This window comes from Lolium rigidum, chromosome 7 (genome assembly GCF_022539505.1).
Source record: "Lolium rigidum isolate FL_2022 chromosome 7, APGP_CSIRO_Lrig_0.1, whole genome shotgun sequence".
NCBI lineage: Eukaryota > Viridiplantae > Streptophyta > Magnoliopsida > Poales > Poaceae > Lolium > Lolium rigidum.
In genome coordinates this window covers 147,033,907-147,046,111 of record NC_061514.1, presented here as the reverse complement: position 1 = coordinate 147,046,111, position 12,205 = coordinate 147,033,907, and the positions used below count along the sequence as shown (strand labels likewise).

General features: G+C 45.8%; 1 protein-coding gene across 3 annotated transcripts; it reads left to right on the top strand.

The window, feature by feature from the left end:
• Nucleotides 1–824: 824 nt before the first annotated feature.
• Nucleotides 825–9,519, top strand: LOC124669871 (protein MEI2-like 4). 3 transcript variants are annotated; one of them, XM_047206407.1, is made up of 15 exons: nt 825–933; nt 1,534–1,644; nt 1,838–1,883; nt 2,286–2,612; nt 3,026–3,441; nt 3,516–3,674; nt 3,870–3,986; nt 4,059–4,207; nt 5,161–5,252; nt 5,332–5,781; nt 6,069–6,705; nt 6,815–6,899; nt 7,012–7,080; nt 7,359–7,538; nt 8,866–9,519. In XM_047206407.1, the coding sequence occupies exons 2-15, from the start codon at nt 1,558–1,560 to the stop codon at nt 9,037–9,039; spliced, it is 2,988 nt and encodes a 995-aa protein (XP_047062363.1). In that variant the 5' UTR covers nt 825–933; nt 1,534–1,557; the 3' UTR covers nt 9,040–9,519. The 3 variants fall into 3 exon arrangements, with proteins under 3 accessions (XP_047062363.1, XP_047062362.1, XP_047062364.1); XM_047206406.1 differs by having other exon boundaries at nt 3,867–3,986; XM_047206408.1 differs by lacking the exons at nt 825–933; nt 1,838–1,883 and having other exon boundaries at nt 1,539–1,644; nt 3,867–3,986.
• The last annotated feature ends 2,686 nt before the right edge of the window (nt 9,520–12,205 follow it).

Sequence of the window (12,205 nt, the reverse complement as noted above, 5' to 3'; positions counted from 1 at the left end):
ACTTCACGTACCGATCACTATCAAATCAAATCAAAAACTTCGGTGTTGTTCGACACAAGCATAGCTGAAGCACACACCTCCTGAACCTGCGTAAACGTGCGAAACGCGAGCCGTCGAAATCCGGGGCGGTTCGGCGGCAGCAACTGGCCGGAGCGGTCCAGCCTCGTCCTCGATCGACCCACGCACGCACACACGTCTCGTAGTACTGGCGAGCGTTATCCTGTCCCGCACCGGACAACGCCCGCACGTCACCACCGCGTCGCCTCACCGCCCGTCCCGTCCAAACGCCGCTTCCCACCCCGCGCCACCCTCCGCCACGTGGGCCCCGGTGACGCGAGCGGACTGGCCAAGGAGTTATCCGGCGGTGAGCGTACCGCCGCGGGGACCGCACCAGGCGCGGTATATATACGGCCCCGCCCCTCCTGTTTCGCGTTTCCATTTAGTCCAGTTCAACAAATTAATTAAATAACATTGGCATTTCGCCGCTTTTTAAACGTAGATATTTCTTGCCCTTCGTCTCCGCTTCGTCCCGTCTCGTCTTTCGCCACCGCCAGTCCACCACCACCGCCTCGCCGGACTCCCCTGCCCGGAGCAGCTCTACGGCGGCGTAAACTCGCGGAGGAAGACAACCGCGGAATGGGGAGGAGCGGAGCGTCGCCCGCCGCCGCGCCCGCTCGCTAGGGTTAGCTGCGCCGCGCGCGCGAGGGCAGAGCTTGCTCTCCGACTCAGAGCTTGTCTGGGCTCCCCTGCACGGGCACTAGCTGCCGCCGCCGGCGCGCGCCGCGTGATCCGCCCGTCTCGGTGGGAGCTGCGGGAAGGGGACCCGTCTCCGCTCGCGCCATGGAAGAGCCGTCTCCTCCGCGGGCGGCGACGGGTTGCGTGTTGCTCTCCAGTCTCTGACGACCGGGACGGGGGATCTCCGCTGCCGATCTGGTGAGCCTACTACTGCTTCATCCGTTTCTGCCACGGTTTTTGCGGGTTTTTTCCAACGCGAAATCAGGGGTGCGGTTTTTTGTACTACTACTAGGAAAATGATGCTTCAATTCCTTCCTGGCGGTTTTCTTTTTGTGGTAATCTTTTGTGCGTATCTCGGTTGCTTGCGTGCGATCTGCGCCCCGCCTCCTAGGGTGCTTCCCTTGGCGCGGTATTTTGGTCGGCTCCGCCTTCCCTTTTATTTTTGATCACGAGTTTCTTGTGCGCTCCGAGCTCGGCGACGACGAGGTGCATTAATTTCCCCGTCGTCTTCTTGGCCGGTTTGCGGCTAGCAGTTACTAGTTTTTTCAGAGCTCAGAGTTCTGCTCTGATTTTTTTTGTACTCCTAAAAATCCTTTCGAGTCGGTCAATTCGGGTTGTTCCGGTCCAGAATTCCGCAGAGTTTCTCCCGTCTTCCCTTGCCCAGTTCTCCGTTCACGCTCGGTCAGATTTAGTCCCCATTACTGCATTTCCGCAGCAGTTCCTGCCGTTTTCTTCGTTGATCCGCTTCAGTCCGGCTACCGGAGTCGCTGAAACTTTTGTATCTGTCTGTCTTTCAAGGTAAGGTGCCTACCAGCCAGCAGGATGCCAACCAGAGCCATGGAGCAGCAGAGGCACCACATGCCCCCGTTCCACCTCCCCGCCGACTCCGAATCCTCATTCTCCCGTCAGGTAAAGCCAACTGCAGCAGCCGAATTATTGCCCGCTCTCCTTAAATAAATGATGATGTCTAATGATGGACTGGGCTCTTGCCTTGGGCCAGGGATAATAATATTGTTTAGTACTGTTTGGGTGACTCTGTTACTGTATCATTGACAACTAGACTTAGGCTAATTCCGTTCGTTCATATCCAATTATTTTGTAGAGGCCAGTTGGACCTTTCAGGCAGGGGCCTTGTCATGAGAATGCTGGTGAGTAGCCGCGCGTATGTGTAATTTGTACTAGTTGCTTGTTATTTTTTTTCTTAGGGGAGTTTCTCCCGTCTAAATAAAAATGTGGCCTAGCACAGAACTCTTACACAAGTTAGTTGGGATATGTGGGGGCATCCGAGGTTCCGCATCTGGGAAAATTGATACAACAAGATTTCAGTATGTGTATGACTGTTTCCAGGTAGCTTAAGGTAGCTGTCCTGCTATATATAGGTGAGGCAGCTTATTTGGTACGCACATGCTCTCACAGGGTGTAGTTGACAGGCGAAACCATCAATGTTGCCTGCACAACAATTCTTCCAGTGAAGAATGCTAATGTTGCTTATCACATATTTTTTTTGCGCTTGTGTTAGTGTTGGCTGATCTGTTTCTTCTGAAAAACAGAAAGGTTCTCATTGATTTCGGGAAGCAAGTCTGTTGCATCATCTCCAGTTCATATGCTCAGGCCTGCTGGCGTGGATCAGTTAGAGCTTATGGAACCACATAAGCCGATGGATCAGAAAACCCCCTTTGGCGAGCACAAGTTGTTGGGCCAACAAAGGCATGCTAACCTGCCGCCAACCCTGTGGAGACCTGATCAAGATACTGTACAACAACATGATTCGAAGCCATTGGCTTTATTTCCTAATGTTAGAAAGGGACATTTAAGTATGACCCACTATGAGAATGGACTTTTCTCAAGCTCCCTTCCAGACATTTTTGACAAGAAATGTGAGTCCTCGTTTTTGTCTTTTGCTTTTTTTACTTCATTTAGCACTTCATAACACTGGATAATGCACTGCTTCCATGAAAGATGGTACACATATCTTCAGTACATAGATAAATGATTAGTACGCGGATCAACAGAAAGGTTAAGGACAATAAGGTAGATATGAGTGGAAATGAATATGAATAAGAAGACTTTTATTTGCTTATACACAAGAAACGTGCTTACTTTATTGACTGTTTCACTTGATTGAATCCTGAGCCTTTCACCAAAACATTCTAGTGAGAAATGAGATAATTTGGCCTATGCTTTTCATGCTACATCTCAGTAAGGAATGACACTATCTGTCCCATGCGTTCCATGCTACATCCAAGTGAGAAATGAGACAGTTAACCAATTTTTATTTGCTAATGTGCAGTGAGACTAACACCCAAGAATGGCCTTGTTGGCCAGCCAGTCGGAAAGGAACTCAACCATGATGATGATGAGCCTTTTGAGTTAACTCAGGAAATTGAGGCACAAGTAATTGGCAATCTGCTTCCTGATGATGACGACTTATTATCAGGTGTTCTTGATAATGTGGGGTACCCTGCCCTTGCTAATAACAGAGATGACATTGATGATGATATATTCTCTACTGGAGGTGGATTGGAACTGGAAGCTGATGAAAATAACAAACTGTTAAAACTTAACGGTGGAGGCAATAACGGTCAGAGTAGGTTAAATGGCCTATTGTATGGAGAAACCTCATATGGGGAACACCCCTCGAGAACCCTTTTTGTTAGAAATATGAATTCCAATGTTGAGGACTCTGAACTGAAGCTCCTATTTGAGGTAAGTCTTCATCTTCCAGCTAGACTTGTCCCAAATAATACATCTTACTTACTGATTTTATGTTCTTCTTTTAGCAATATGGGGACATCCAAAGACTTTATACTGCATACAAACATCATGGTTTTGTGATGATTTCTTACTACGATATAAGATCAGCAGAACATGCCATGAAGGCGCTCCAAAGCAAGCAATTCAGGCACTGGAAACTTGACATACATTACTCCATCCCAAAGGTACCCCCTTAACATAATGCAGTTCTGACTTGAGGATGCTGGTGATCCCTTGACATTACTTACTGCATAATATTATGATGTTTGTTTCCCATTATCTATTGTAGTAGTCAGCACTTGTTGTCGGTTGGCACTAGAAATATGTATCTGCAAGAATGTTCATGGTTACACATTCTAACGGTGACTTTGTCCCAGCAGGAGAATCCTTTGGAGAAAGATAATAACCAGGGTACACTTGCAGTGATTAACCTTGACCCATCTGTAACTAACGATGATCTTCAGCATATATTTGGTGGCTATGGTGAAATCAAGGAGGTATTTCCATGTACTATCTAGCTATTACCTCAGCTGGAACACCACCAATACTAACTACTTTTTTTTTATCAGATACATGAGACTTCACAAAAGAGTCGTTACAAATCCATCGAGTTTTATGATTCTAGAGCAGCTGAAGCTGCATTTTATGCGTTAAACTTGAGAGACATTGCAGGAAAGAAAATCAAATTAGAGCCCTGCTGCCTGGGCGACAATAAACGGTACACTGATGACCATAATTTTCTTCCAATGCTTGAGTTGTTCAAAGATTGGCATATCTCAAGCTTTTCTCTGTTTTGAATGTTTCATTGATTTTCTTCTCATATTATTTTTTGCGTAGCAGTTGCTTAAAATTGGAGAAAAATAGCCCTGTCCATTTTTAGTGTTTCTAGCTTAGGTTACTTTTCGAAAAACCTTAATACACACCTTGTGTCTGTAACTCTGCATGATTTATTTTTTCGAACACACATACTTTGTATTGGAAGAAGGCATTGAAATGACACAAGGTACAACCAACGAAGCCATAACGCAACAACCGAAGAATCAGCAAAAGGAGCAGTAAAAAGTAAAAACTAGCATAAAAACTGCCATTTCAAGCAAAAAGAAGCAAGAGGCCTAAAGCCTCATAAAACAGCAGCACATGGGGGTTGAGCATGTAGCGGCAACGTTCACAGCTCCACTCCGTGTTTCTGGAATTTGTGAAATTTGCAATTCATCTATATTTATCATCCTGCATAGTGTGAAGTCAGTAGACACTTTTACTGGATGTATACCACTGTTTAATGTGCTGCTACCGTTCACACGGAATGGAATGATACAAAATAATTTTTCTCTCATAGAATAGGAACAGATAAACTTGTGATTTCACTTGTAGTCTTCTACTAATTGTTTTAGTTGAGTCAGCATTTGCACTTGAATTCATAGTTGGTTGTATGTCTCTAGTATTCAGAGCTGCAAAAATAAAAATGTGCTTTGTATTTTGGAGCAAATTCAGTAGGTGTATAGACTCTTTTCATATGATGTGTGGGAAAAAGTGTTTTACAACTTGATACAGAATATGCCCTCTTGTTTATCATACATGTCAGAACTATTTTTGAAGGGAAGACCAAAAACTTTTGATTTTCTTTATGCTATTCTTACAAATGTGTTAGTAATCCTAGCTTTTGCACGACAGTTTGATGCAGCAAAGGCCTCCTGTGTTGGAGCAGGAAGAGTTTGGTGCATGCAGACTAGGAAATGCCAACAGTCTGCCATCAACTTACTATGGTATGCAGTTCTATTTCAAATCACGAACATGCTTCTACTGCTAGTTGTATTTACTAACCTGTGTATGTCATAATGCAAGGCTCTGTCAATATGGCATCCATGACATCCACTGGCCCTGAACATGGGATCACTCGGGTTCTGCGTTCCAGAGTACAGCCTTCAGTAAACCAATTCAGGGAGGGAACTTTCCTGGATGGTCTGTCAAGTACTAGGCAAAACATATCCTCTCCTGTTAGAATTGCAACTGCAGGGACACATAACAACCAGTCTGCTCTTGGTGAGCATGGCCATTCACTTGGAAAGATGAATGGACACTTGAATTATGGATTTCAAGGGAATGGAGCTTTCAATCCACATTCCCTTCCCGAGTTCCACACTGGCCAAAGCAATGGCATTCCTTACAACTTAAGCACCATACCACCCATTGGAGTTAAGAGCAATTCTAGAACTGCTGAAGGAATAGATAACAGGCATCTTTACAAAGTTGGTTGTGCTAAACTTGGTGGTCATTCTTCTGGTCATAGTGAAGGTATTAACTTTGGGCTCCCTTATTTGCGGACATATCCATATTATTTCTAGAGGAAACACTGTTACCATTAGATTCACTTGCCATCTCAGATCCCTCCCACTTTTCTGTCATGTTCTCATAAATGTCATTTTAGAAGCATGCTTTCATATCAATAATAAGGAAAGCTTTTATAGCTTCATGCTAATTGGAATAACCTAATTAATTTACATTGAATCTTGCAACTAGCCTGATTAGACAATGCATGCTATTTAATCATGCTTACTTGGGCATGCCTTATGTTCTTGTAGCACTTGGGTTTTCAAGAACTGGAAGCTGCCCCCTCCATGGCCACCAAGTAGCGTGGAATAATACAAATAACTCCCAGCATCATACCTCTTCTCCCATGCTATGGCCAAACACAGGGCCATTTATCAATAATATACCAGCTCGTCCTCCGGCGCAAGTGCATGGTATTTCTAGAGCATCTCGCATGCCTGAAAATGCCCTTGCAGCGAGTCATCATGTTGGATCTGCACCGGCTGTCAATCCATCAATCTGGGATAGGAGAAATGGATATGCAGGGGAGCTGATGGAAGCCCCAAGTTTCCATCCTGGGAGTGTTGGAAGCATGGGTTTCTCTGATAGTCCACGTCTGCATCAGTTCGAGCTCACTGGCATGTTTCCCCAGAATGGAGGGAACCCAGCCATGTCCCCTGGGCATGTTAATGCTCGATCTCATCAGAGGGGGCATATGTTTCATGGAAGGAGTCATATAGGTCCCCTTCCATCCTCATTTGATTCACCGGGTGAACGTACAAGGAGCCGAAGAAATGAGTCATGTTCTAATCAATCTGATAACAAAAGGCAGTATGAGCTTGACGTCGAACGTATAGTCTGTGGCGAGGATTCCAGGACTACATTAATGATAAAGAATATCCCAAACAAGTATACCTCTTGGACTTGCAGATTTTATTCTAGTTTTTGTGCAAGCGTCTCTCTGTTTGAAGTCATGCGGTGTTTTGATGTTCCTATTATTATCTTAATGGTATCTCAGGTATACTTCTAAGATGCTTTTGACCGCTATTGATGAAAATCACAAAGGAACTTATGATTTCATCTACCTGCCAATTGACTTTAAGGTGAGCAGACCTTTTATTTGTATAAACAGCTGTTCCCTTGTTTGTACTTGCTTTGATGTTACTTGCATACGGATATACAGTTTCCTAACAGTTGCCAATCTGCATTTTTCAGAATAAATGCAATGTGGGTTATGCATTCATCAACATGATCAGTCCTGAGCATATTGTTCCATTTTATAAGGTGAGATGTTACGAGCTATCAAATGGCTGCATTGTATTAGATAAAGCTTCACTTGGACAGTTTTTCTGCAATCCTTTTTTTTTTTTCACGTGGCCTTGTCCTTCCTCATTTATCTTTCCTATACCTGTATTACTGTATCATGCCACGTTGCATGCATTTTGGATATTTCATGTCAGGTAGTCAAAGCTGTAACTTTACCAGTTATAGTTTCAGGCCACTAAGCATTTTTCTGCAACCCTATTGTCAACTGATATCTGAACATGCCTGTCTTTTTTCAGATATTTCATGGGAAAAGGTGGGAGAAATTTAACAGTGAGAAGGTGGCATCACTTGCATATGCTAGAATCCAAGGAAAATCATCTCTAATAGCTCACTTCCAGAACTCAAGTTTGATGAACGAGGATAAACGCTGCCGCCCTATACTCTTCCACTCAGATGGTCCAAACGCAGGAGATCAAGTATGTTTTCTGATTGTCCATTTTTATATGCTCTATTACTGTTTTGTTAAGGGCAGTTGACTGGGTATTGCTAACTAAATGGCGTGTACCTGGCTATCTTGCTATGGGCAGTGCAATGACCATGCAATACATGAGCACACTAATGCTCTATAATAAAAGTTTGTAGTAGCATGAAACAAACCAGCTGGTGAATAGTTGAGCTCACTTTTGCCCATATGATTTATATCTGATAAGTTTGAGAAAATACCGTCAGTGATAAAGTGCATGCAATTGCAAGAGTAATTAGTAAGGTAAAACATGCGCAGAATTTGTTATACAACAAACTTGGCATGAGGGGCCCTCCTGGAGTTGGTCAATTTTACACTGAAACCATGTGGCGAGTGGTGAAAGTAGCATTTGGTCAGCACCAACCCTCGGAAACTGCTGGTTCTGACCAAAGACACTTGCATTCAAAATCTGAATGTAATCCTCGCATATTCTGGAATCCATGTTACTTTGAAGGCAAATCTCTCATATTCCTTGAATATAAAGTTGACTAGCAATTTGCATCCCTTTTATATTACTGTAAAAGCCTATTTGAGTTACAGTTCTTTTCCCTGGGTAGAGTTGTAGTCCTGCAAAATCCATGAATCCCGGTTCACTAGCAATGACATCCCTTAACTTTTATGAGCATTTCCATCCAAGGAGGCTACTAGGTTTAATATAGCCCACATAGTGATATTCTAGAATCGAGTTATCACCAATTGGGTTTTAACACTTCTTGTCTCAAGCCTTTTGTGGTGGATAATATCTAGCATTTTAAAGTAATGCAGTTCTTTATCGAAAAAATAAAGTAATGCAGTATGCCTTGTTGCGCAGTTAATTTTTTTTCTTGCACCATATCAGAATCACCTGTCCTAGATAGCAATCTCAATTCCTTCAGAATTTTGGTCCAAATAAATACCCTAAAAAAGTTCTTATGAATTAAAATTTTACAAATCAAGAAACCAAGCACAATCCTCCCTTCCTCCTAAAATTCTTTGAATCGACGAGGCCCTTTTGGATTCAAGCATATATGCTTGCCATTCATCTTTCTGGGTGTTGCTATTTTTTTGTAGTGACATCATGGGCTCATCGTTCCCTTCACATAAAGTGATATTTGGATATTGGTTATAGGTTAGGGAGCGGGAAATAAAACTATCTTCTCATTCCCATGCTTGACATTTGGTCGGGTGATGAATTTTGTATATTAAATTTCATGACAAGAATGCCCCTTGACAATAGTTTTTCTTCAACCTGGAATTTACGTCTGAAATGATAGTTTGCTTTTGATCTGAAATTTTTGCAGGAACCGTTTCCAGTGGGAACACACATCCGTTCTAGGCCTGGGAGATCCAGGATTTTGAGCTGTGAAGAAAGTCACCGGGACATCCTGTCAACCTCTGCCAACAGTTGGACTCCTTCTAACGGAGGCAGCCACTCTTCAGGCTACCCCAAGGAGGCTGATCCAACCACGGCTTGAAAGCTGAAGCACTAACCACACCATCCAACCTTTTGACAGTTGCAATCCCAGTTTCGCACTACCATCTTTTTTCCACCGTTTTGCTTTGTTTGGTATGTTGATAGCATGTAGCTATGTACTTCAACGTTGTGGGTTACTGGAGGCTCCCTAGAGGCTGCAAGTTTTGTTGCTGAGGAAGAAGCAAGGGGATGGACAGAGGGTGCTCCCAGCTTTCTCCTCAGCCTATATGCGTATTAACTGAAGGCCGCTGAAGGCAAAACTCACAGGGAGGTCTCCAAGATTTTGGACTGTTAAGGTATAACCCAGTATTGTACAGGGTTTCCTAGTAAGAATATGCATGATTCCGGGGGCAGCCAAAACCTGAAAACGTTTACTCTGTTTTGGTGCTGTAGTATGAAAGGCAGCCTGTGTCCCACTGGGTCTTTCGATACTGTTTTGATGTTAATTTCACACTGTAGTGACGTGTGCTGGAGAGCTCGATTTTGGGTGTCAGGAATGTAGCGTCCGTGCGATGCTACTGAAGCTCACGTGTATGTATGGACAGCATGGTAGCGTAATTTACTGCCCTTGTTTTGCACTATGTTTATGTTTTGTGGTAAATCAACCACCGCTTGAGCTGTGGGACGAAATGTCATTGGCAAGCCATTCTCATCTCCTGGAAGTAGAGGGACTGAAATAGTTTCAGTTGATCCTACCTAAAGCTTATGTCCTTACCAGGGAAGCATTAACAGGTCACTAGCACTTGTCATCGGATCTTTCATATCGGTATTGTCTAAATCAGTATGCCAGAACATCGGCTTACCATGGTCACATTCTTTCTTTCCTTTTTTGCGGGAAAGCACCGTCGCATTCAGTTGTAGTTAGATGTAAGTTTTTTTTTTTTTTTTTTTTTTTTTTTTTTTTTTTGAACAGGAAGGGTCCCGAAGGCCAGAAGGAAATAGAAAATTACAAGCCAACCTCTGCGCCGTCGGGGACGAAACCACTTGGGGTGCAGAAGTGGGAGCCAACTCCAACGAGCCTGTAGATCCTCCGAGTCGGCAAGAACGCTTGACGGAGGTAGTTGATGCCCTGAGGACGGCTTGAGGCCGTCGCACGAGGGTGGAGGGGCCGCCCTTCGGCCTTGAGATACGGCGACAGTGGCACCGTGGAGATCCTCCAGAAGATCTGCGGGCGGCCATGATTTGTCGCCGCTGCGCAGAGATGGAGGGGCTGCCTTTCAGCCATGGGGTACGGCGACAGTAGCGCCGTGGAGATCCTCCGAGAAGAAGCCACCGAGCTTCGCTGCTGCAGATGCGGCGCCCATCTGGAGACAGCAAGCATCACCTTCTCCCTCTCGTCACCGCGACGAGGAAGAAGAAAGAATCTGCCGCTGCACCTATGGTCACCAGATCCGCCAAGAACGACCTTATTTATGGAGATCTTCGCCTCCCTCCAGCACCCCATCTCCGGCTCTGACCACCGAAGCTCGACGAGGCAGAAAAGGGGAGCAAGGCAGTGCCAGATCTGGCCGACGAGATCTACCACTTCCCTCCCGGCATGAGCACCATACGCCATGTAGGACCAAATACTGAATCTAAAACTACGCCTAGTTACTCCGGCGCCATCTCCCCTCCAACTCCGGCCAGCTACTCCGGCGGAGAGGAGAAGGGAGAGGCCTGGTGAGAGAGAAGTGGGGGTCAGGTACTGTAGAGAGAGGAGAGCGAGGTGGGGGGGAAATGAGGCCTTCTCCATGTAAGCTTATATTAGAGCATCTCCAGCCGCGTCCCCCAAAGCGTCCCCCAAACCGCGTCGGATTGAGCGTTTGGGGACGTGTTTTGTTCGTGCCGCCTTTGGGGGACGTCGCTCCCCAGCCGCGTCCCCAAACGCCGCCCCAAATGAATTTTGGTGCACGAAAATAAAGGTTTTCATTCAATTTTGATTATACATTACAAAGTTTGAATGAAAACGGCTAGATTTCATCTAAACCTACACTACTGACCGCCCGGCGGTGCGTTCGACGGTCCCGCCCCGTCGTCGCCTCCCCTACGCCGCAGCTCCTCCTGCGCGCGCCTCCTCTCCTTGCGTTCGGCGTTGGCCCGATGGCTTCGTTCCCGCTGCGCATCCTCCTCCGCCCTCCCCTGCTGCGCCGCCTGGAGGGAGAGCTCGATGGCGCGTAGAATCTGCGCCTCTTCGCGGGCACGGGCGTCGTCCTGGAGCTTCTTCTCCGACTCGAAGGACTCGACGAGCGCGCGTTGCTGATCGGCCGTCTCGTCCGGGTGCGGCCCGTCGTCGTCGGACCACTCGAACTCGTCGTCGTCGTCGTCCTCCACCTCGGTCTCCTCCGCCTCGGCCTCCTCCTCCTCCATTGGCGCATCGTCCTCCACATCTGTTGGCGCCTCCATCATCGCCGCCGCCAACTGATGGCGTGTATTTCACACGTTCGTTGGGCAACCCCAAGAGGAAGGTATGATGCGCACAACAGCAAGTTTTCCCTCAGAAAGAAACCAAGGTTTATCGAACCAGGAGGAGCCAAGAAGCACGTTGAAGGTTGATGGCGGCGGGATGTAGTGCGGCGCAACACCGCAGATTCCGGCGCCAACGTGGAACCCGCACAACACAACCAAAGTACTTTGCCCCAACGAAACGAGTGAGGTTGTCAATCTCACCGGCTTGCTGTAACAAAGGATTAACCGTATTGTGTGAAAGATGATTGTTTGCAGAGAAAATAGTAAAACAAGTATTGCAGCAGATTTGTATTTCAGTATTAAAGAATGGACCGGGGTCCACAGTTCACTAGAGATGTCTCTCCCATAAGATAAAGGCATGTTGGGTGAACAAATTACAGTCGGGCAATTGACAAATAGAGAGGGCATAACAATGCACATACATGACATGATAAGTATAGTGAGATTTAATTGGGCATTACGACAAAGTACATAGACCGCCATCCAACTCGCATCTATGCCTAAAAAGTCCACCTTCGAAGTTATCGTCCGAACCCCTTCCAGTATTAAGTTGCTAAACAACGGACAATTGCATTAAGTATGGTGCGTAATGTAATCAACAACTACATCCTCGGACATAGCGCCAATGTTTTATCCCTAGTGGCAACAAGCACAACACAACCTTAGAACTTTCTCGTCATCGTCCTGGTGTCAATGCGCATGAACCCACTATCGAGCATAAG

Excerpts from the sequence above, each read along its gene's own strand:
- LOC124669871 (XM_047206406.1), top strand. The coding sequence starts at position 1,558 with ATGCCAACCAGAGCCATGGAGCAGCAGAGGCACCACATGCCCCCGTTC. Across the intron at positions 1,884-2,285 it reads GCCTTGTCATGAGAATGCTG|AAAGGTTCTCATTGATTTCG; the intron begins GTGAGTAGCCGC and ends TCTGAAAAACAG. Across the intron at positions 4,208-5,160 it reads TGCCTGGGCGACAATAAACG|TTTGATGCAGCAAAGGCCTC; the intron begins GTACACTGATGA and ends TTTGCACGACAG.